The sequence below is a fragment of the Mesocricetus auratus genome, unplaced genomic scaffold (assembly GCF_017639785.1).
Source record: "Mesocricetus auratus isolate SY011 unplaced genomic scaffold, BCM_Maur_2.0 Super-Scaffold_100014, whole genome shotgun sequence".
In the NCBI taxonomy this organism is placed as follows: Eukaryota; Metazoa; Chordata; class Mammalia; order Rodentia; family Cricetidae; genus Mesocricetus; species Mesocricetus auratus.
Genome location: NW_024429197.1, coordinates 47,303,307 through 47,328,502, shown reverse-complemented (window position 1 = coordinate 47,328,502; position 25,196 = coordinate 47,303,307). Strand labels below are relative to the sequence as shown.

The 25,196-nt window shown below is 38.2% G+C and overlaps 1 protein-coding gene across 15 annotated transcripts in view; it reads right to left on the bottom strand.

Moving 5' to 3' along the window:
- Nucleotides 1-24,831, bottom strand: part of Elavl2 (ELAV like RNA binding protein 2) — a 155,892-nt gene extending 131,061 nt beyond the window's left edge. For 7 of the 15 annotated variants that reach the window (XM_021229620.2, XM_021229626.2, XM_021229627.2 and 4 more), the window contains exon 1: nucleotides 59-608. Coding sequence is in view for 1 of the 15 variants with exons in the window: in XM_013116516.3 (XP_012971970.1) it covers nucleotides 24,182-24,208 (27 nt within the window). In the remaining 14 variants the exon portion in view is untranslated. Of the gene's footprint in view, nucleotides 1-58; nucleotides 610-24,181; nucleotides 24,280-24,623 lie in introns of those variants that run through there. The other 8 variants (XM_021229617.2, XM_021229630.2, XM_040757171.1 and 5 more) reach the window with 4 other exon arrangements.
- Nucleotides 24,832-25,196: the final 365 nt, after the last annotated feature.

The following is a 25,196-nucleotide window of genomic DNA, read 5'->3' as shown; positions in this document are numbered from 1 at the left end:
CTGGGTTTGCCAGCGCATCGCTGCAACTAATGATTAAAGAAACCAAACCGAAACTTACCTTTCTCCCTTAAGGTTTTTGTGTATGTGTGTTTTTAAAGTAACGGTGCAGTTCTCCCAATAAGGATGAGCAAGAAGCTGCTGGATAGTTCTCTTAAGACAGCACGAAACCTAAAACTGTGCTCGGCTTAAAAGAAGCAAATAAAAAGAAATGCTTTCGACCCCAAAGTCCAATGCTAAAAGAAATGGTGAAAAAATATGAAAGGGGAGGGGAAACTTAAAAAAGAGAGTTTAAAAAGACGGAGAGACTACCCTCCTATTGCCGTTCAACTAAACAAAAAGGGGCAAGAAAAACAAACCAAGGAACAAAGAAAAGAGACGAAAGAACGTTTTTTCAAAAAGACGATGTCTTTCTCCTTGTTGCTTTTTAGTAGGTCGCTACAGGAGTAAGCTGCTGCATCTCTAAGTGAGAACAGAAATAAGGGGGGAGGACGTCTTAAAAGGGAGGTGGACTGGACCACAGATTTATAGCACCGTATCACCAACCCCTTCTCTGCCTCCGCACTGCCGTGTGTGCAGCTGCTCTGCCAGAGTCCTATCCCGGGCAGCACGCGCGGAAGTATACGCCGAGTCGTGCCACAACGCAACTTGCTCATCGCCCCAGGCTCCTGATTGGACCAGACGCTTCCATTGAGGCCGCCCAGGCGAAGCTCTGCTAGACGATTGGCTAGGGACCTGTGTCACTCTCGAGAACTCAATGGAGTCCCGTTTCAAGGTAAGTTGTGCGGGGAGGTACACACTTAATACTGGCGGCGAAGGGAAATGCAAGGAGCAAAAAGAGATGGGAAAGAGCAACGTGGGAGGGTGGAACTGTACTATGAGAGTTTGCGATATGGCACCATCTATTTTCCTTTTAAGTCTTTCTGCTTCCGAAAGATTCATTTTCCCCCACGGCTGCATCTTTGGCATATTTCTTTATAATAGTAAACTGTCCGGTATGTATGAGTCAATGAGAGCTCCTCTCTTTGATCTGAGAGGGATGAACGTACACCCATTACTTGTCCGCATGCCTCTTTTCGGTTTGTGTTCCAGTAATCTGTAACTCTGTGTTAGACATTAGGTAGCTGTGTGTGTTGCTCTGTCTAAATATGTGCACATTGATCTCTCTCTCTCTCTCTCTCTCTCTCTCTCTCTCTCTCTCTCTCTCTCTCTCTCTCTCTCTCTCTCTCTCTCTCTCCCTCCCTCTCTCTCTCTCTCTCCCTCTCCTTTTAGAATGAGAAAATGGTTCAATTAAAGCTGTACAGTTTGAATTAGCTTTTAGTTCATGTCAAAATAGGAAAGGAACAGCATAAATATCCTGTACAGAAAAACAGGCACTGAGTGGAGATAAAGTCCTTCACTTGAAGGTAAAAGGAGCAGCTGTGTATCAACTAGAACCAGCTACTTCTCTGCATGTCTGGCAATACAGTCCTTGAACCACATGGATTGCTGACACTCAAGATAGTTCATCAGCCTTTACCAGGGTTTTTTGAGTATTCAAAAGTTTGACCAGTAGACCAAATGCTGTCTGTGTCTTTGCTTTATGGATGAAGATTGCTTTATTCCAAGTCCATGTTTCGTTAATATTCAGAATGCTGAAGTACAGGTTTATTCATATATATTTCTGCCTTTAAGTGAAAGTGGGGCTACTTGCTTATAAGGAGAAACAATACCCACCTAACTTAGTTCCTTTCCAGATGGAATTTTTCAGCTTTGAAGGATAGCATCAACTTCCTAGAGAGTACATACATTTCTTATGTAATCTATCTTCTCTCAAAAATTATTTTACCTGTTTATTTGCAGCTAGTCGCTGCTTTGATAATGCAAAAGAGGGAAGGCACTGGTGGAGAAGGTAGGATATCAGAAGGGAAAGACAAACATGGTCTGAGGGCAAAATGACTTGGAAGAGGCAAGTAAATCAGTGTTTCATGAGAGTGTCCTTGAATTTGATAAATGATTAATGGCAAGGAACTGGGGACCTGTTTATCTCCCTTTAACCTGTGTATAAGATATAGTACTTCGCATAACAATAACTGGGGTTGGGGAAAGGGACCTGAACCTGTATGTATAATTACCATTTATAATTTTCACTTCCTAGTTCCCACTCCCTGCTTTTTATATAACAATAGCTCCTTAGAGCTTAATTTCAACTTAAAACTATTAGTATCTACTCCCAAGTGAAACTACAAGCAAAAAATAAGAAAAAAAAACAGTAGCTTGAAGAAATGAAGCCAGGAAGCTAAATATAAGAAAGCCTGCATCCCTATTGACAATAGAAGTCTGACTAACAGGAACCTGGGTCTCCTGTCCTGTGCCGTCCTCTCACCTACCGGTTCAGTGCAAGGAAAGAAATATCGTTTAGGCAAAAGTATACTACTGTTTGATTTATTCACAACTACATAGGACATGAACTATATTTTCTCCTTATGACCATGTTCCCACTTTTATATTGCATTGTTTTTGTGTGTTCATGTAATTGAAGCACTTTGAAGAAAATTCTTACCTTTGTAAATACATGAATGCCTTTTTATGGGGTGGAAACTAAGAAAGCTATTACATGGAAAATAGGAAAGCTGTTTATTCAAATGTAAAAATTCTAAATTCTGTGGGTTTGGTATATATGCTTTTTCTCAGTTTGGCAGAGGAGGAAATATTTTCAAGTTGTTATATTCAACATGTTGTATATTTTCTGTAAATAACACAGACTTAGATTACTCAGGAAGTTGAAAACATCTTAAAACAGTAATTTACTCCTTAAATAAGACAGTTGTTATACTTTAAAGCTTTTAAGTAGATAAGCAAAATTTACCTTTCCAACTTTTAAAAATAAAACAAAATGACATCTGCTTTAATACAAATGGAAATTGGAAATTCATGTCATAACCTGGAACGTTATGGTGCACTGTACTTAGCAATTAATGAAGACTATGTGCAAACATCCTACCTAAATTCAACACAAATTGTAATCAAACCCTCCTTATTCATAGTGAAGAAACAGATTTGTCCTCAGCACCTGAACTTGCATTAGATAAACAGTTTTTTCAAGATACTCAAATTCTGATTAAGTCTTGCTAGCTCTGACATTCTCTCCAAAGTCTCTGCCCTGTTTTGACTTAAGATAGAAAGGAGAAGGTTTGGGGAGCTGCTGGAGATGTGGAGAAAAGTTGGATGTTGACAAAATTGTAAAGTAATGCTTTTCAGAGCTGAAAATTAGAGAATCCAATTGGCTGTTTTACTGAAGTTTTCTCAGAAAAGAACATGTCCCTCACAGGAATACTTAAAGCTGTTGTGGACAATGTTAAGATGAATAACTTCCTTATATGAGCTGTCTACAGGAAGAGAAAGGGCGACTTGAGCATAATTAAAGGCTCTGCAAACTACTTGTAACTTTTTTAAACAGTAAATAAATTGCTTCGGCTATTGTATGAATTACCATTGACTTGTCTTGGAATTTCTAAATAGTTTACCCTCTCAAATGAATCAAAATACTATTTTCTGATCGTTGAGCTTTGGAGATGTTTTGTGTTCATAATGGAAATGTGCTATCTAAATCCTTCATAAGAAATGTTATTATATAACACACCCACTACCTTTTTTTTTTTTTACTTTTCTTTCTTAAAGGAGTATTTCACCTTTCTTTTTTACTGTTTGAAAAACAGAAAAACTTGTGGAAACATTGAACACTTCTGTGAGTTCAGGTTCTGAGAGCCCACAGGGGAATGAGGCAGGAATTAGCACCATGGACAGAGACCAGCCTAGCTGACAGAGTGAAGTTTGCAGAGCAGGTTTGGTACAGTATTTTCTGTTCTTCCCTTTGAGACTTGGTAAGAACACTTTGGGGGAACCTTTTATTCCACGAATTGAGACAGAGACTGCCCGCAGTAGAATCAGGTTTGCTTGGAATTAGGCTCTTTTTTTTTTTTTAGGGGCTCGGCTATTGTGTGTGTCTTCCTCTGCTAAGCCTACCCCCCACCCCGATTTGGAGGAGCTTTCCTTTCTTCAAGGTGTTCTTGCAAAACAAATGCTAATCCCGGTAATCTCGGAAAACTTTGGCAAGCCTACTGCAGAGTTTTTCATTCTAAAAATTTCCAGTGGGAATGGCAGCAAGAACTCACTCATCCTTGACTCCCCCTAGTTCTTCTCTGGGGTGCTTTCTCTCCCTGGCAAAGAGAAAATGTCTTTCATCCTTTAAGGGGAGTACATCAAGACTGTTTTGCAAAGGACCTTTATATTGCAAACGCTCCAGCAGGGACAGTGTCAGGTAAGGCAAGAAGCAAGATCACAAACAGTCTTTTCTTGTCTTTAAACTCCTCTTCAGGGGAAGGGCTGAAAAATGCACTCTACTCGAGGGGAATTCCTCCGGTACCTGTTTTACCTGAATTACCCGAAGATTATATATATATATTTTCCAGTAAATCTTGAGAGATGACCCTACATTGTGACCCCACTTGTCTCTCTCTGCCCCCGGGAAATTTTTTGTGTGAGTCACATTCTTGTTTAAGCTTTTTGCCTGCCGTTTTCAGACCAAGATCTGTCGCACGTGTCCCACTGGGCTTCATCCTGCGATCAAAGATCATTTACGGAAACGCTCCCACGAATATCCTCAGATTTTCTTGCGTCGGTTACTCGGGAGGAACTTTTACGAGAATAAACTCGTGTCTCTGCTAGCGTGAAGGAGAACATCCCGGCAATCAGTCGAGGTTTAAAAAAAAAAAAACTGGAGGTGATACAGGACAAATCGGAGCCTCGTGTCCGTTTCTTTCAGTGATGCTAACAGCCTTCTCTAAGCTTCCTCCTGCAGCCGATAGAGCTCATGCAAAATTAATACAAGTAATTAAAAATAGCAGTTTCCAAAGTTAAAGGAAACCATCTGTCTCAGATGGTAGCAATCAGTCTTTTTGCCCGCCCCTTTACCCGGACCTGGGTAGAAACGGTTTCTCTGCTTCCGATACTCAGAGGCTCTTTCTTATATTGAAGATTTATGTTTCCAGTTATGTGCGATCCACGTCTAATTTGAAATAATAAAGCCGGGCTGACCAACCAGTCAATCACAACCATCAACTGAGCCCTGCGAGCTCCCTGCCCCCAGCTCCCTCAGGTCTCCAACTCTTTTCCTCCCCACCCAGGCCCTCCCTTCCCACTCCCTCCTTGTTTTCTTCCTCCCCTTCTCTCTCACACACACTCACATTTTTTCCCCACGTGTGTTCAGATCAACCTTTGCCCCACAGTGCAAGCGACAGCACCGGGGCACTGTGACAAAGGCGGGGTTTGCATCTAAAGACTGAGGCCCGGGGAGACCGCGGCTAGTGAAACAGCTGTCTTATCAGCCCGCCGCAGAGATGGAGATGGCTGGAGAGGTCCTCAACAGATAATCGCTTGAATAGGTTTGCAAAGCGCCAAACTTCACGCTTGATAAGCCCAACCCAATGTAGAGGGCAGCCCGGATCCTGCTCCATTCTGTTTCATCTGGGCTGTGAATTAAGAAATTGAAATTCAGGTGGCAGAGGCAGCCGGCTGCTGATAGACTCCGAAAGCAAACTGACATTAGAAAGCTTTCGGCAGGCAGAGAGGGGGCGCCTGCAGTGGGACTCGGTGTTTTGTTTTTGTTTTTTTCTACGGTGTAGGGGGCCAGTGGAAGGGAAAAGCCCAACAGGTTTTAAATTTATCTGGGAAAGGGATGTGGTGAGTGGTGGAAAAGGGACTCAGTGTTCAGCATAAAGTTGGTAAGATAGTTTTCAGTAACAACTGAATCCAACCTGATGTGAATGAAAGGGGACCCTGGCTCAAGCAGGGGACAGAGGGCAGAGGAACTGGCTTCCAATTAGGCTCCAAAGTATTTCTTCCTCCATACGGAAAAACACATCAACCTGGATACAGGACTTTCCAAAGCCAGGTTATTGCCTGACTTTGATCTCTAAGCGAAAGGGCCTCCTCCCTGCTCCAGAAAGAACCTGCCTAGCTTTTAGAATAGCTTGAGAAGTCATCAACTACAGCAAAGAAGCCACTTAGTTCTCTGTAGAAATAACAGTTGCATTTCAACTCCCTCCCCTTTACACTGCTCATCACAATAGGATAATTGAGGAAACTCTGTTCAAGGTATGTGTTGTAACAAATTCCAGCTTTTCACACAGCAGGTTTTATTTCTACACTCCTCTGCCTGTTTAGAAAGTTTGAAACTCTGTATTTGAATAGATGCTACCCCACAATTTGATGTGCATAAAGACCAACATATAAACCCTGATGTGTTGCCTTGATTCTCTGACAGGTTGGCACTGGACCTTGTGCTGTTTAAGTGTCTTAACGGTAAGTCCACCATGGGTATCCAGTTAGGATGTCTACAAGAGGGTGTATTTTCCACAATATTTATACCTGTCATAGACATATCATAAAAAGTACCTTAAAGTGACAACACATAACTGGTCCAGATTCAGACAATCAATCTGTTTTTATTTTGTTTAACCCTCAAATTTAGATCAATGCCAAAGTGCACATGACTAAAAATAGAAAACATGATTTAATAACTTTGAGGTGAGGAAAACCAAGTAAATTTGTTAGAAAAGGTGATAAGAAAAATCCTTAAGATTCTATCACGTTTTGATAATTATTGAGCTTTTTCCCATATAAAAAGAGTTCTTTTAAACTTTGAAATGATCTGATTACTCACTGTTAGTGGTGATCAAATAAATACATTATCAGTCATGGGATCTCAAAGACATTTCTGTTGAGTGACTATGGAAATCCTTTATATCATGTAACACAGAGAAAAGATATTTGGATTTTCCTTTTTTAAAAAAGCAAGGTTGTGCTTTCAAGAACCCTATAGTAAGGCAGAAATTCATAGCTATATAAATAATTCTTTTCCATATCATCTTTTTCTATAAATTATAGAAGTTCAAATAATGACAACTGTTAAAGCATGTTAAGGAAAATTCTTTTTTTATAAATTCCTGTATTTCCACACTATAGTATTATCTTCAATATCCATATAAACACGATGTTTACCCACATGTCACAAAAGGACAATTTTGAATTACCCAGTTCAATGAACATTTAAGCTATGAATTCTATTTTTGTTTTTCTTAAACAAATTGAAAATATACACAAAGAAGATGATTTAAACTATTGTTTATTGGTACAGGTAGAACTTCTTTTAAAGATATGAATTTGCATCAAAGCTAAAAAATGCATTCCAAAATTGTGAGGTAAAAGAGACATTTCATGAATTTAAATTATTATAACATTTCAGCCCTAAAAGATAACTTTAATTTTTTTCATTAAATATAAAAATGTTTTGGTCTTGAAATTAATATTAAAACCACTCCTATCTCCATTTTGCCACTAATTAATAATATATACATGCTGGGTATTGTTTCTGGAGGGCTAGAAATCCATTATCAGTGGTGAAAAGTAGCAAAAATAACCAAGAGTATAAAATGTGTTTTTTTTAAAGAATTTTCTAGAATCATTTCTCTGTAGGAAATAAGATAATGCATAGTTAAGGCAGAAAGTCTTTCTGTGACTTCAGAGACAGAACTATTGGAAACTCTTTAAATACCCACAAGTTGTAATATTTGTGTTACCAAAAAGATCTGACAGATCTATTACAGCTCTCCAGTTATAGCATCTATCATCAGGTAAGTGCCAAATAAGTGCCAATCCATCCAGTCCCTAAATATTTATTTATCCTTCCTCTTTGACAAAAGGCTCGTTTCAATTTGATTCGAGCATCCTTTGAGTGCCCATCATGTGCCAGAATAACAAAACAGGGTTACAGACTGTAAGTGTTTAATGGAAATCAGATTAAGCTTTTAGAAAACCTAGTAAAAGAGAAAATTAGGAAATCCAAATAGCTCAGTAAATGTGTTACATGAAGATTATTCACAGTATGCCTGCCTGTGCTGTGTTATTGCTGTTTAGTCTTCTAAATGTTTGTGCACTGTAACTTTTACTTTATGATGGTCAACATTTTCTCCTTGAAATAGATATCATAATAGTGCCCTTTTTAGGAGCTACAGTTTTGCAAACTGTTAGGAGCTTGAGCCATGGCTTCAGCACGTGTCGTCTTGTACCTGACTCTGCCACTATGGAGTCTTTCTTCCACTTATCACCTTTAAGCTTTGGTTTCCTGATCTATAAAACAATACTAGTGATGATCAATTTAGTATTACTCCAAGGTTAAATATAATTATGTGCATGGAACAATCAAAATTCCTGCATAGAAGAATCGGTCAATACATAGTAACTACAATCATGGGCACTTTTATTTCCATAAAACCAGAATTAGAATTCCTACCTTGCATAGGTCTCTTAAATGTTTTTCATTTGCTCTCAGTAATGTCTTCCCTGATATATTCTATGATAAATATCTTCTCATATTTCTAATTGTAACCAAGTTTTACAGGCCCCAGAAGGCATAAAAATCTTCTGTCTGCCCTGTGATGTGACTCTAATATATTTCCCAATACAATTTCATGATTCCCCCATAAAAAGTTGTGGGTCTTCAAAAGGGAACTGAGTCTGAGATCCCATTTGACTGACATAATAATAAAAACACCTTAGATTTTTATAGTACCTTTTATCACAAAAAAGCTCAATGCACTTTTACATATTTATCATGGTAACCCCTGGAGGTGAGAAGGACATAAATTGTGTCTCATTTTCAGGAGCACAGCAGAGGGATGAGGAATTTAGGAAACATTTCTAAGGTTAATAGAAACAGAGCAGGTGTCCCAAATGCCGATCTTACTACAACCTGTTCTCTCTTTGGCATTAATTATGGCTATTGTTACTTTAGTTAGGCTCAAATGTTAGTGTTTGGCATTCACTATAGCTTATAATGCAGTTAATTACTTGATAGAATCATATTAATCAAATATAGAACACTGCAGTTTAACCAAATTAAGGTATTTTGATTTAATGTAGAAACACTTGATTATTCAATTACTCTCTCTGTCTCTCTCTCTCTGTCTGTCGCTGTCTCTATCTCTGTCTCTCTCTCTCTCTCTCTCTCTCTCTCACACACACACACAGACATACACACAATCTATGCTTATTTTGTATTCTTTGCTAATTCCAAAACAGGATATGAAAAGTTACTAGTTATTTATGACATGGAAAGAAATTGGTTCCAATGTCCTTGTCCTAGCCTGTCTCTAGGCTCATTCTCCTTTCCACGTGTATTTTTATATGCTATTACACTTTTTCCTTTTACATGGACTAATAGAAATTTCCACTCTAGTATACAGTTTCTTAGGTTGCCTGTGCTTGAAAAAAACTATCAAATAAATATTCAAAGGAATATAAAGACAGACTGTATAAAGAGCTTTTAATAATAGGGTATTTTTGTTTGTTTTGAATTGAACAAAGTGGAAAATTAATATCAAGTTGACATCGAAAAACATACTATCAGAAGAATAATAAAACTGGCTTGTGGTTTATAACTTTGCAACTTCCCTCCAGGCTTTCTTTGCTATAGACTGATAGAGATATAACTATAGACATGGACTTTCAGTCATTAGTTAGAAAGAAACAAAATTCTACAGCCTGATAAAAAAGAAAGCATGTAAACTTTTGGAGGTCTTACTTCATTGTAGGTCACAGTGGGAAGCAGAGGCAACGTTCTTATTTTAACCTTCAGTGGGTATCTGATATCTTATAATTTGATAGGACTGACCCACTCAAGGTCAAGCCTAGTCATGTGACTACCAGGTTTCCTGAGGAAGTATAATTAGAGCCAAGAAGAAATGTATATGCATATACATGGAGTAGCTAGAACTCTTGTTTATTGCTCTTTCACGCCAATTTTTCTTAACTATTAATTTTGCTATGATTAAATAAAAAAACCTGTTTTTTGAGCAAGCGTTATTTTGAGGCCAAGAATACTGTTGTAATAGAAAGAAAATCCTATTCCTTTGGTCACTGTCATCTTGGCATCAGAAACTAGAGACTAAGATTCCTTAAAATATCAGATTTAATACACAAAAGTTGGAAATTATAACATAAATGAATGAGGTACAGACTGTTTAAGCTGTTTGAGTAACAAATAGACGTTTCCTTGAATTATTTTGACACAATGTACTGTGAGATTTTTTTTCTCTTGCTAGTATTTATGAATTCCTTGTGCAGACACTAAAAAGAAAAGCCTTTCTTTTATGTCAACGCTCATTATTTAACTCATAGAACACTGGTGTTTTCTGGAATACTAATATTTCCTAGATGCAAAATGAATACTAAGAGAGGTGTGTCTCTGTTTTAATCATATCAAAGGAATTCATGAAAGATTGAGTCTCTTTATAAGGTCTGTATAAAGAGGGCAATATTAATACATATTACAGTGTTCAGCTTCAATTTGAAGGATCTTTCTACAAATCTACTGTGTGTGTGCAGCGGGTGGGGAAGTGTTGTTTGAGACAAATAGGAGATGTTTCAGAGGTAACAATTACAGCATAGAGGTGAAGACCAGGCTACTAGCTACCGAGGATACGGCGGGATGCAAAGTGCAGCTGTAAGGTCGGTTTAGTATGCTTAAGTCACCATGCTGGCTTTGAAAATCAACCAAGGGAAGTACAGATATGAACGTACCAGAAGAAATTACATATCACTGACTAATGTAAATTCGGGAACTGCTGAGCAGGAATGAGACCCACAGCATCAATGGAGTTGTGTCTGAAATTCAGAACGATTTCAAATGAAGTGGTAGGATCACAGAATAACAGAGAGCAAGGAGAGCCTGCAAGGTACTGGGGAGAGGTACAAGACACTGACAAGAATGAAAGTATTCTGATGGTCAACATATGTCGCTTAGAACTTGGAAAGTGACAAGATTCTGAACAAAGAGTATGTTTGCAACAGGGGGCCAAACATAGCTCTAGGAAAGAGTCATGGAGTCAAGGCCTGTGAGGCTGATAAGCTCCTTCACTTTGGATGCCCCTAAAACACTGTCATGCCTATGGAAGGCATGGGGAAAAAAACCCTGCTATAAAGGCACAACTTGTGATGTTCACCAAAAATTCCTGGCTTTAGGGAAAGGATATATGAGTCCTAGCTCGGTTTTCCCCACTGACTGGCTGTTTCCCCTCACCAAGTGCTTCCATTTGCAACTCCCACTAACTTAGCAGTAATGAGTAGGATAACATAAGCTGTGCACTTAACTCAGCTTTCTAACTCAGGCCTCATCACAACACTCTTGAGTTAAACAATTTACCCAAGATATACCAGTAGAAACTGACAGTCTCTAGAATCTAAGTCCCCACTGATCAGTACAACAGTCCTACTGCACTTTTAAAGATAGCACAAATTACAGGTGACATAACACTTGAGTAAGAACAAATGATAAGTAATATGTAATTAATGTGAACAGACAAAACTACTTCATATCAAAAGTAGTTATACTTACATGTCTTACATTCATGATAATTTGTCTATTGCTATCAAATAGATGAGAAACAAAACTGATAACTGCTTTGTAAAAATTGATTCAGAGAAAATGCTAGAATTTTTGAAACTATCAGCTGCCCAAGGATATTCTCAACCTTGGGTAATATTGTTTTAGAATTTGAAGAATGTGATTTAGTTTTTGTATATTTTGAGGCATCTTCTCCCTACCTGTATAGTAAATAACTATAAAACCATTGAAAGGATGGTATATATTTAGTGTGTAATTATATATGAGGAGTTTCTTGAAACACTGATCTTATTAAATTTTATATAGAGGACATTCACTGAAGCTTATTTGAACAAAAAGGTAGTATATTTACAGTTAATTCTTTCACTACATTTTCTGCTTTATTGCCTCTGTGAAAATTCTAAATAGGTACTATCTTTTACAGAGTAAACAGACAGACAGACGGCTTGGGTTTCCACAGGAAAAATAGAATAAAAGTCTACCAGCTCAGGGTTCTGCCCTTCCAACCACCAGGTGGGGGCAGCTGCTCTATGCAGTGTGGTAAGGTCTAACAATGTCCTTTAGGACTTGGATTCAGAGACAGGTCAGACCTGCATCCCTGAGTTTATAAGCAAAATACCATTTGCTGACAAAATCAAATATTTAAACTTAATGCAGATGGGAAACAAATATGACAGAGCAATATAATCACAATATAAGAAAGTGTTCTCCCAGTTCCTTAAGACTACGTCACAAATAATTATCCTGTCCAGTTAGAATTTACTGATACTAAATGGAGAAAGAAAATCAACTATTCCCTTCACTTACTACCTATCTAAATTATGACCAAGGAGAATTTCTCTCCTCAGTAATTAATCATTTCTTTTACCCATTATATCCTTTCCTACCACAGGTAAAGAATTTCATAAAGCAAACCTCTGCCAACCAGAAAAAAGAAATCCTTAAAATGACTTGCTTATATTTCTATGGCACATTAGTAAATGAAAACCATAATACAGTAAGTAATTATAACGAGATTGAACAAAAACTGGCTTGCTGACAGGTACCATTTAGTGAATTGCTATTTCAATGCCCTAAACAGTCACCCAAGTTAATTCAATTTTCATACTGTTTAATTTTTTGCCTTTAAAACCACTCTTCGGAGAATGGAAAAGTGACTCACAGTCTGTCTCTGTGGAAGAGGCCGTTCTCTGATGCAGTCGCTGCTTTATCTCTTATTTCATTGCACTATTTAGAAGCATCTGAAAACCATGGCAGGGCTCTGAGCAAGCGCAACATGCAGGTGCTATGTATCTTGAAGGAATTTAGACTAAATTTGTAGTATTGTAAAAACTGGGGGGGGGGAGGGTAATCAAGAAACAATTCCTAATTAGAGAAACATTTTTGTAGTATGATCTATTTTAAAGTGCTCTGTCACTACACTTTAAGCATTATAAACTACATCTATATTACTTTTTAAATATGAATTAAACTATTTTTAAAACCTTGTTTGTCGTAAGAGGACAAAAAGTGCTGCTGTTTTCACCCATGCACTCAATTGACTCAAAGCACACACAGCCTTGAATAATTTTAAACCAAACAGGACTGCAGCAATCAATTCTCATCCCATTTATTGGGCATGAGTTAAAGGCAATTAAAAAACCATTTTTGGTGCAATTCAAGGGGAAAAATGTATAAACTCATGGAAAACAAATTTCAGTCCTAGACATGAGTCATCACTATTTAAAATATTGCTGTCATCCCTAAATCAGAAAGGAAAAACAATCCTAAAGCTGTGCAGTCCACTCGGGAAACTGCATCTAGAGAAACGATTTAGATATTTGTTAATATTTTCATGGGGATCTGACCTGGAAGAAAGCTCCTGCACGTCCAGCCTTGCCTCCTATCTGAATAAATTCTGCAGTGAAATTACAGTAGTTTCTGGAATTTGTGAATTAAGGGCTAAGAAGTGACCTTTATACAAAGAAAGCACAACATTTTACTTACAATTTGAAAGTATCCTCTACCTATTAGACCATGTCGCCTTTCGCATGACTATAGTGGCTTTCTTTCAAGGCTATAAAAATGAGACAATCCCTATACAATCTGGATACTCTTAGGGTAATCAAAACAGCAAAATTGAAGCTCCTGGGTGGGAAATTGCAGCTATAAAACAGGGCCATACATTTTCCATCTGGATATTAAAAGGGCTTTTTCAAGTTCAGAGTCGTGGCAGTTAAGTGTTCAAGCAGACCTCAATTCTGGGACCGTGTTTTCCCATGTCCTTGATTTATGAGTTTAGGCAAGTCACTCAAAAGTTCTAAGCCTCAGCTTTTGTTGTTAGTAAAACGGGTGCTGAAAATAAGAGCCACTAATTTACACATGCAGTGCGCATCCTTAATGAAGAAAGGCCTCGTTCCCTAGCCAGGTGTGGAGGCACATGCCTTTAATCCCAGCTTTTGGGAGGCAGAGCCAGGTGGATTTCTCCGTCGGAGGCCAGATTGATCTATAGAGTGGGTTCCAGAACAGCCAGGGCTACACAGAGAAACCATGTGCCAAAAATAAAAGTAAAATAAAACAGAAAGAAAGGAAGAAAGAAAGAAAGCAGAAAGACAGAAAGAAGAGGAGAGAGATGGGGGAAGGAAGGAGGAAGGAAGGAAGGGAGGAAGGAAGAAAGAGGAAAATGTCTTTGTCTTAGGAGAGAGCCTGTCACAGTGTCTCCCAGGTCTGTGTCTATGCGTCTTTCTACCCAGTATGGGCTTTTCTCTTCTCTGGTCTTGACTCTAGGAAATTCCACTTGGTAATTGTGAGGTTAGTACTAGGCATACTTGTTTATTTAAAAAACAAAAACTTCATGGATGATTTGGATAAAACACTGGTTTAGAGCAATGAAAAAAAAAAGCAGTTGTTTGAACTGTTGTGATTGTGCTCTCTCCATGATGCTATTACTGATGCTGGAGGACATTTAGTTGTTATCTATTCAGGTTTTATTTATATCATATGGCTACATGGAATAAGCACCACTTCCTGCTAGTAAAATGAAAGAACAGTTATGAGAGATGACCCTGGGAAATTACAGAATCATTCCTGGCAAAGATAGATTTTAGTGTCAGCTATGTTTGCAGTTCTAGTTTTATTTAATAAGCATAAGCAGATGAGTCAACACTACCAAATTAATTTTTTCAGGGTCATATTTTTCTGTTTAGTTAGTTTATTTAGCTCATTTTTAATGTTCTACTTCAATATAAATTCTTCTCAATGTAGAGGTAAAGGTGTCACACAGTTAAGAAAAGCAACCACTAAAGAAATATATAAATGTACATACTAATATGCACACACACCAGGTAAGCTAGCCTGACATGAATATTCTACAAGCTACTTGTGATTCACAGTGACTTTTTATTAGCCACAACAAGACTATCCTTAACACTTTTTCATTAGTTTAGAAATTAATTTATTAGATTAGCAACTCGTCTGTCACCTTGGAAGGAACAGAGATATTTTCCTTGTAGAATTTGAAATGTAGCAATAGTAATTAAGGGTAAAAACAGAGCCTAAAGAGAAAGAGGGATACTCAGGTCCTAGAAATAAGAGACAAGGTGGAGAGGAAGTGAGAGAACCTCCTATTTTAGTCAGGGCTTGTCTTTGTACAGCTGGGACATTCTCAGACTCAAGCATTTTAAAGCAGAGTGACAGATATCTTGCCATACCTATGCACAAGAATTCAGGAAAACTCCAGGGCGGTCCACACTACCACACAGAGTTTTTGATTCAGAATTTCTAGAGAGCAGGCCATTGATATACTATCCCTGGGTTTAAGAATGCAAATTGCATAGATTACCTAGGAGCTCACTGTGAAAATACTTATTCCCTGAGGGCAATCTACCTTCAGGCTTTAGAAATGACTCTGTGGTCTAGATATAATTTAGCATCATGCATTGACAAGCTGTTGTGGATCAAGGAGATGCTGATCAAGTTGTACAAGAGAGGGGTTGATAGGCCCTTATTCCAGTTCCTATATATAAAGTGAAAGAGTTTCCATGTTACCAGCAGCAAGTTGTTTTTTTCACATACGGAAGCTTGAACAGCTGTAGACTCTGACACTCTGTTGTCCCTGGGACAGAGATCAGGACACAGTCTATAACACTGGTAGAGCAGCTAGTCAAATACTTGGTCAGAGGCACTGTCCAGTGCGACCCACTCCTAGCTACCCTAGGATGGCAGAGCAGACAACTCATAGGCATTGTGCCTCCCTACCGAGGGAACCACCCTCCCTGAATGCAGCCTTTTCTGGTTTATTGTCAGATCTGGAAGCTCAACATAAGGATTCCTTGTAAGGTCTTTGACTCCAGGCTCTTTGAATCAGTCAAATTCACTTTTTAAACATTCTATAGGATATTTCTTGGAATACATTTTAGGTCTTTCATTTTGGGTAGTAGTAGATAGCTCCATTTTCAACATACTGTAAGAAGAACAAGTGAGGAGTATTTCAGAAAAGCTGTCATTGGAGTACTCTTTAACTCCTCTCCATCTCTGTGGCCTCTGGCATTGGATGCTTAACTAACTCTTGAGTTGAGCCACTGGCTACATATCAGGGTTAGAAGGAAAACATTCCCCCAACTTTTAACACCTCCTGCTATTTCAATAAAGCGATGTTTAAATAACTGAACTGGCTTCAATGAACTCTACTTGCCGTTTTTTTTCCTGCTTCTTAGCTAGATAAAATGGAGATAATTATGAAGTGGGTGAGCAGGTTTAATGAAAGCCAGTTTCTTTTGGTACACTCCTGAAGCAGCAATCATCATCTGTTTGGCTTTTGAAGAGCAACAATTATAATCACTTAAACCCCCAAGGGGAACAAAAATAGAATTTACATTAGCATATAAAATATACAGCTGGATTGGGCAAGCCTACAAAATTCGGGGGAAATCATTCTAATCTGAATGCTATTCAAGCTCACAAGTAAAATGAGTTCAAGAGTGTTTTACATACTTCCTTCCTATAAAATAATACATATAACAATGTTGAGAGGAGTTTCCTTAAAATGAGCACAGGGAAATAATTTTAAAAAAGGTTGCCAGGAGAGACTCCCGGAAGGAAGGACTACATTGTGGTATTGGAGTATCAAGTGAGCAACTGTATGATGATATGCACACAAAGTCCTAGTCTGAAGTCAAGGTGTTTTGTTTTGTTTTGTTTCTTCACAGTGAAACCACACACTGCAAGCTTCAGAAAGAGACAGGATGGTTTGAACTTGACCAAACAGTGAAAATTAGTCACAAATTAGGAAACTTTCACATTAGCAACACTCCCTTCCTCCCGGGCAGATATGCAACAATGCAAAGAGACTGAAACCACCTTCAAGCATTCTTAGATCAATCTGTCTCAAATAACCCCTTTACTACATCCCCTTGCTCACAATAGCCAGTTCACAGGCAGTTTCCCCCAGCACTTACATTATTTAATTTTTTAATTGCCTTTGCTTGTGAAAACCCTTTACAGTTTGCAAGATTCTTTTTTTTTTTTTTTTTTTTTTGCATAGAAGAATAATAATGGAGTTTGTGCCGGGTCCATTATGCCACTGGCAACAAAACACTAACATAATCAATATATGAAAGGCTTTCCAGGCTGTGCACATTTGTCAAAAGCAGTGTGTCTGAAGGATTGTACTAATGAATCTTGGAACCAGCAGCATCCTATGCAGGAAGTTCACTCTCCCTCACCATAAAGTGCATATGTATGTTAAGATAAGGCAAATGTACACTTCCTTCTTTCTGCATGCCATTTGAAAATCTGTTATTCTATGTTCTTAATGGAAAGAAAACACAAAGTCCATGTGCCAAACCCAAGACGCCTTCACAAATGTCAGAGTAATGCCCAGTGTAGGCATACCGGTAGGTCCACACTTTGTCTCTCTAAGGGAACTTGGTACATACTTCTGACACTGATGGTTTCATTCCATTTAACTATTAGGTGACATATCTACTTCAGACGTGGGATGTACACTGCTTGGTAACATGGTTCTATTTTCCAGCAGGGCATTCCCATGGATGCTCTAGAATTGCACTTAACTAGACAATATGAGGTGATACTTGTAGAGCAAAGTCTTTCATTCTTTTGAGTTGTCAGATACAGTGGCCTCAAATGTGTCCTCCACGGTAACAATCAAACATATTCTGTATATCATCAGTGCCACAAAATAAGATTCAGTGCAGATAGATCAAGTCCTGAGAAATTAGAAATGCAAGCCAAATTTCTACAGCAGTCTTAGCTCTCATTATCTTTAACAAAGGATAATGGTAATTTTTAACATTGTATTAAATATTTATAATATTAATTAGCTCTTTAAGCTACTTTTCTGGAAACATTCAAAAAGTTGGATTCTATCTTCTTAATAGAAACAATCTCCAGTCTTATTAACTTTATAATCTCCATTTTAAGGAATTTAAAGCCTTGCCACTACCTTTTCCAGCTTTCCCGGTGTCTAGCAAGGGTGGTGGCATCTAGTTTGCATGATTTTGGAAAAAACTTTCATGTTCTCAGAGGTACTCAAAGTCCACAACATGTAACTCCTCTAACGCAATGTGTAATGGTTTCCTATTCGGAGAGTATATAGGGATAATCCTAGTGAAGAGCTCAAAGATCCCAGGGTCAAGATAGACTTTAAGGTACTTTTGGCTTTTTTCTCCTTACCTTAAAGATACTTACTATTTTTCCCATTAACATTTTAAAGACATTATAACTTTTTATGAAGTTGTGAGAATGTAGTAGTGGAGAGGTTAAAAAAAAAAAAAGTAGTGTTCAGCCGGGCGGTGGTGGTGCACGCCTTTAATCCCAGCACTCGGGAGGCAGAGGTAGGCGGATCTCTGTGAGTTCGAAGCCGGGCTGGACCGATAGCCTCCAAAACAATACAGAGAAACTCTGTCTTGTAAAAAAAAAAAAAAAAAAAAGTAGTGTTCATAGAGTTACACTAACATAGTCCTGGTCTTTAGTTAATAGTTAGTATAGTAAATTGTCTTATTATTTAATAAAAAGTCATTTTCATGGTATCTACTATCCCTTAAGTTTAAAGCTAAAAAATGTTTAATAATTTAATTTTCCTCTTTTGCTAGGCATTGCTATGACCACAGCCTTTTATACCTACAGCTATATGTATTTATTTATAAGGATAGATTTTGCATTTTGATGAACTTGAGTGGAAAGAAAATCTGTCTAGACAAAGTGTTTGTATTTTAGTGCATAATAATATAAATTTTCAAATTATGGATATGATGGGAAAGTCATGAAAATGTTTTAACATTAAAAACAGAGACTAAACTTCATTGAAATTTTTTAAATATGTGCAAACAACCATATTTATTTCCTTGGGGGTAAGATTTGACCAGTCTTTCAAGATATGTAGTCTGGAGTCAAAATGTAACAGAACTGAATTTTAAATGTTATTCACATTCAAACCTTATGAGTCTCCCCTTTATAGCATGCTTCCTTAAAGTTCAAAATTATCTGACTTCAAGAACATCTACTGATATTTTCATGTAACATAGTTTAAATATGGTAAATATAGGTAATTCCACTTTAAAAGAGTTAGACTTAAAAGACAAATGAGTCATTTTTTAAAAAGGTTTGCACTTGGCAAGATCATTAATATAATGTGTATTATTTTAAACATTGTTGGTTTTTTGACAGAGTATCTCTATGTTATACAGATTGGCCTTGAACCTATGATCCTTCTGCCTCTACCTTCAAAATGGTTGGGATTACAAGTATGTGCCAGTGTACTCAGATTTAACTGCCTTAGAAACTTTTTATTTGTGCACTTACTATTGTGTGTTTACATACATGGTATGTAGGGTACCACACATGGAGGTCAGTGGACAGTTGTGGAGTCTGTTCTCTCCTTCAACCTTTATATGAGTTCCAGGGATGAAGCTCAAGTGTCGAGGTTTTCACTACAAGCACTTTTACTAGATGAACCATTTTGCTGACCCCCCCTTTTTTTTTGGTTTGTTTTGTTTTGTTTAAGACAGGGTTTCACTATGTAGCATCTGCTATCCTGGAACTGGCACTATGGACCAGGCTGGTCTCGAACTCATTGAGATTCACCTTCCTCTGCCTCCTGAGCTCTGGGATTAAAGGCATGTGCCACCACTGCCAGACTAGACTTGTTTTTGGTTTTGTTTTTTGAAAATATATAAGCTCTCTGAATTTTTACAAAAGTAACTAATTTTAAAAAGAACAAGCCAAGATTCCGTTACTGCATGGATACCTGACTTATTCTGGGTGTTTTCTCCTCCTCTTCAAGTAAAACTGAAGTACTGAGCAGCTTCCTGTTAGCCCTAATGATATTCTTAAATCTATTTCCATATGGGCAATATGAAAATTAGGGCAACTTGCCTTAATTATTTTGATCAAATCTAAATACCCCACTTTCACAGATCTAACCATATGAACAACAAATCCAAGCAGATGGCATATATATATGGACCAAAGACTAATTTTAAAAGAGCACTTACAATGTACAGGCTGGTTTTTTGGTGTCTGTTAGAGAATCTCCCATCATGTAGGACCTTGAAGGGTAGCACTTCAGGCTGACTTGAACTCAAGGCAGTTTTCCTACTTCAACTGTCTAAATGTCTAGGGTTTCAAAAGTCGTCAGGTCTGGCTAAGACTCTATCATTGTTTAATGTTAAAAACAGAATTGTAGATTAGGGTTCCATTTGAAACTTTTAACTTTTGGAGTAACTTTCAGCTTTTAGGGTTCTTTTGGCTCACCAAATGAGGACAGTTTATAAACTGGAGATCTCTAACTCACTGAAGAGTTGAGGTAGAGACCACCAATATCAAGGTAAACACTAGTGCAGGAAGTATACCACAGAAAAGATAACATTAATCTACCACTGATAAAATCCTATAGGATTGTATTACTTTAGAAAATACTATTATAATCTGATTTTCAGGTCTTTTAAAATAACAATTAAATCCTACTTAAGTTGCTAACAAAACAAAACAGCTTACTTATTTAGCTTTAGGTTCCAATTAAGGAAAATTAGATTTTCAGTTATATTTCCCTTTTATTTAAATAGGTATTGTGGAAATTTATTTTAAAATAATTTGCCATTATAATTGAGTTATTGTTTTCTCTTTTGTGTGTTTGTTTTGGGCACAGGACAAAGAATACAACAAATCTCCATAATTAATATCCCTAAGAAATAAGCAATCAAACAAGGTTACTGCATCTAGAACAAACTGGAAGACGTCATTGGAAATAATTCAAAGTTTTTTTTAAATTTTTATTTGTCCTGAGAAAAAGTTCTTGTCACTCAAGCAAAAAAAAAAAAATTACCAGGTAATCAGAATTTATGGAAATTGTGTGGGTTTTCACAATTTGTTTCCTTTTAGACCTAAATACATAGTGTGACAGACATTGATTCAAATCCTCTTATGCTTTACGACCCATCTGACCCTAAACACTCAAGCTCCTAGGCCACATGAGCTTGCTACTCAGTGTTTTTTGAGCATTAACTGAGATCATATATACAAAGCACTTACCCCTATGACTGGATCCTGACTGATAAACTGACAATATTAACTAGCAAATTCTCAGCTATTTTAGACTACATAATTGATATGTAAGATACACTTTAGTTTATGCTAATAAAATAATAAAGATTGCTTTTGTATCTTAAAAAAATGTTAATGTTGGAGTCCTAGAGATGGTTCAGTGGATAAAGGTGCTTGCAGCCAAACCTGACTACCTGAGTTCAGTCCCCAGAGTACACTCCTGAAAGCAGTGCTTCCACACCCACATGTATACCACATCATTCTCCTCCGTGCCCATACACACGTACACACACACACCAATAAATGAATGATTGAAAATGTTGGTGGAGAAATAGCTTAGTGGTGGAACTCTTGCCTAACATGCATGAGTTCATAGGTTCAGTCCCTAGCACCGGGACAATGACAGCATCACTTCAATGAGTCCTATCTTACTTCCTTGCTCCTAGGTACATTTCATGCCCTAGGTATCCTACAAGAATCCAGATCTTCAATGTATTTGACATACCATGAGGTAGTCTGCTTGCCCGCCCCCATCTCCTACACCTTATCTACGTCTTAGTATGTGAATAATCACTCAAAATAACCATAGTCTAGGAAGCAATGCCTGTTTGTCAGACTTAAAGACATTCAATAATTTTCTTCTTGGGGCAAAAGAGATGGCTAAGCAGTGAAAAGCATGTGTGGCTCTTGCATCAGACTGGATGGTTCCCAACCATCCATAACTCCATCACCAGGGGATCTAATACTCTCTTCTGACCTCTGTGGGCACCGGTCACAAATGTGGTACACACATACGCATGCAGGGAAAATGTTTACATACACAAAATAAACAAATCAAAAGAAAAAAAAGGATTTTCTACTTATGAGAATGATAAACTTTCTGCTACTTTAAAATGTATTTGAATAGACTAAGGTTGAGGGAAAATATCAGAATATGATCTCTATGTCCCCACTATGCTAATAATGCCTAAGAAGAACACTTACATTTTATGCATAAAATATATGTTCAATTGTTTTGATTTTTTAGAAAAAAATAGTTCTAACATTACATTCTGCTATGAAGAAATTTCCATACATACTTAGCAGCCTCAACATTGGCAGGGAACTACAGAATTATCAAGGGAAAATATCAGAAATGATTTGTTCCCTAACTTTTTCAAATAATATTTCTTTTGAGTGTCTTCAACTGAAATAGTATTTCCAATGTGTAGGTGGGAAGCTACAGTGAAATCGGATGATTTGAGATGGAATGTGGTTAAAAGAACTCTTAATTAAGGATATTTTTCTAAATTAAAGTGTCAAACTAATCTATTTTTATTATGTACAGGAGACATATTTAATTACAATTATCTATATAGTGGAAAATAATATTCTTATTTAATATTGTGTACATACATACAGTTTAATGTACTTATTTAAAATCTCAAATGATGCTAATATAGTTTGAGATTAATTACACAGTTAAATAGCTAAGGAAGTGAAGTAGTGAGGACCAAAACTAATTATGTCTGTCTTTAGAATAATGCTAGCTGGCTGTCTATAGAGAGCAGAACACTGCTAGCTGTCTGTCTCCAAGAACACTGCTAGCTGTCTGTCTGTCTCTAAGAATACTGATACCTGGCCATGGCTCAGCACCAGTTTCACAGAAAAGTAAGCTTCCCTACTGAGGTCCTGCTACTCCAAACATGCAACCCTGAATTCTAAACTGCTGAGACTCCCCACCCCCACACATATTGGTTACAGAACTGATTTTTTTTCCTTTTTCTTTTTTTTTGACACAGGAAGTAGCTTAATTGGCTATTGAGTTTGGGAACTCTAACTGAGAACAGTAGTGCTGATGACTTGGAAAGCTGACTTGGAAAGCTGACTTGGAGTTCTTTCCTCTTGGTTACTGTGAAGTTACAGGAACTTTGTGTAGAACAGGCAAAAAGTCAACTGTTAAAACAGTTACTAAAGACATTTACAAAACATTCATTCATCTATACCATAAAAACACACTAAAAGTTTCTAGGTTAACAAGGAGTTTACAATTACTGAAAAAAACAACAATTTAGACTACATCTTGAGAATCATAGGAATGCAATCACATCAGCACACACAGAAATGAAAGGTAAGAAGTTCAACAAAACAAGAAGGAATTCCTTTCAAGGGGCATTTTTTGTTTCTATTACAACATTCAAACTTGAAAATTCAGATGGCCTTCCCTTATCAGACAGTGTGTAGATCCATTCAAATATAGGGCATTCTCAGTCACTTCTATGACAAAAGCCCTAAATAAGTCAAAAGCAACTGACTCCACAAAATAAAATAATAATAATAATAGTAATAATAATAATAATGTCAAGACTACTGACATTAATACTTCTCTCCCATATGAGAAGGTCCAGACAGAGTTTAGAATTCCCCAGAGCAGAAGTGGAGTCCTTCACCCAACTTAGAATTCTTAACTTGGACACACCACAAACACTGTCTTGGATAGTATTCATTCTCAGAAACTGAAGGAGATAAAAAGGTAAAACTGAGGAATCCTTCCCTGGAATATACTTCCAATATAAAATAAACAAAGGGGACTCAGAGGATGTTGAAAGGATCTGAACATTTTCCCACTAAAGGGGATAGGACAGGGAAAATTGCTATGGCAAGGAAGGCATAAGTAAGGGCTTCTTTAAACCTAAGTCCACAACTTTCCATATGCATTATTTGGTTCTCAATTCAGGATTTAAAGTCTAACAGTGATGCTTCTGATGTTGCTACCTGAGGAAGACTGAGGGGTTCGTTCAGAGGAGGAGCCTGTGATAGCCTCGGGTTGAGCAAGACCCTATTGTTCTTTTTCTGTTAAGTGATAGGGAAGGCCCCAAAGAACTCTGGTAAGTTCAGGAAGTCAGAGCCTCAGGGTTCTTTTGAAAACAGACAATATCTATCCCAGTTCCTGGGGGTCCCCCACTCCCTACTGACTGTCAACTCTCATCCACTTTAAATGCATCAAGGCCACTGCCAACCCAATACTATCAAATAAAGCACACAACTTGTCTGTTGACCATTGCCAGGAGAAAGAACAAACAAATTATAAACAGTGGGTTTTGTTTGTCCGTCTAATCACCCCTCTTCCCAGCCCCCAACCCTTTGTGTGTGAATCCTTTCAAACCACCCACAGACATCATACCAGAAGAATGATAATTTTCGGTTTAAAAGTTCACTTACCACAGCAACCTCATATTGCTTTGTCATGTTTTTGCACTTAATTTTTCAAAACTGCTTTTGCTGGGCGAAGAACTGGGAAGGCAGGACTAAGGTAATCTCTAGTAATCACAACAACAACGACAACAACAACAAAAAGAAGAGAGAGCATTCACCAATCAGAATTACATTTAAATGCACAATCAAAACCCCTGAGCAAGTTGCAGGGTTCAGACCACACCAAGGAGGAAGGGGGTAGGGGGTGGGAAGGCCAAGCTAACAAAAGGTAAGAGAGTTGAGTGGTTGGAGGGGAAATTGATCCTAGCCGCCTTTTGACCGAGGACTGGCTTTACATCGCCAGCACCACCACCCCCGCCCCCAGCACCCCCGCGATTACCCGAGCGACAGCACTTGCCTCCAGCCAGTTCAAGTGCACAACAGGAAAGCCCCATCTAAGTTCACTAACCCTGCCACGGTCTTCCAAAGCCTGGCGGGTTCCTTCAGGAAAACACTTCCAGAGTCATCCATCCACTTGAGGTCTGGGGCTTAGCGGCTGCTGCAGCCCCGGCTGCTTCGAGCAGCTGCTAGGATCCTTGTAGTCTCGCTCCTGTCTCAATCGCACTGCACAATAGCCCCGGCTGGGTGCACCTCATGAAGCCAGCCTGAGAGCCCCAGGAACAGGGCAAGCTGTGAGACAGCGCGGCCCCTTTGTAATGACTGTGATGGATGCAACCGAAGGGTGGGGTCTGGGTGGGTCAAAACTGTTAATGACAGTATGTATCATTCTGTCTGTCCTGGAGATAGAAGCCCCCTGCGCGTTCTCTCTCTCTCTCTCTCTCTCTCTCTCTCTCTCTCTCTCTCTCTCTCTCTCTCTCTCTCTCCCTCCCTCCCTCCCTCCCTCCCTCCCTCCCTCCCTCCCTCCCTCCCTCTCTCTCTCTCTCTCTCTCTCTCTCTCTCTCTCTCTCTCTCTCTCTCACACACACACACACACTCCTCCCTCTTACTCCAACTCCCTATAAGGCATTTTCTGCACTCAGCG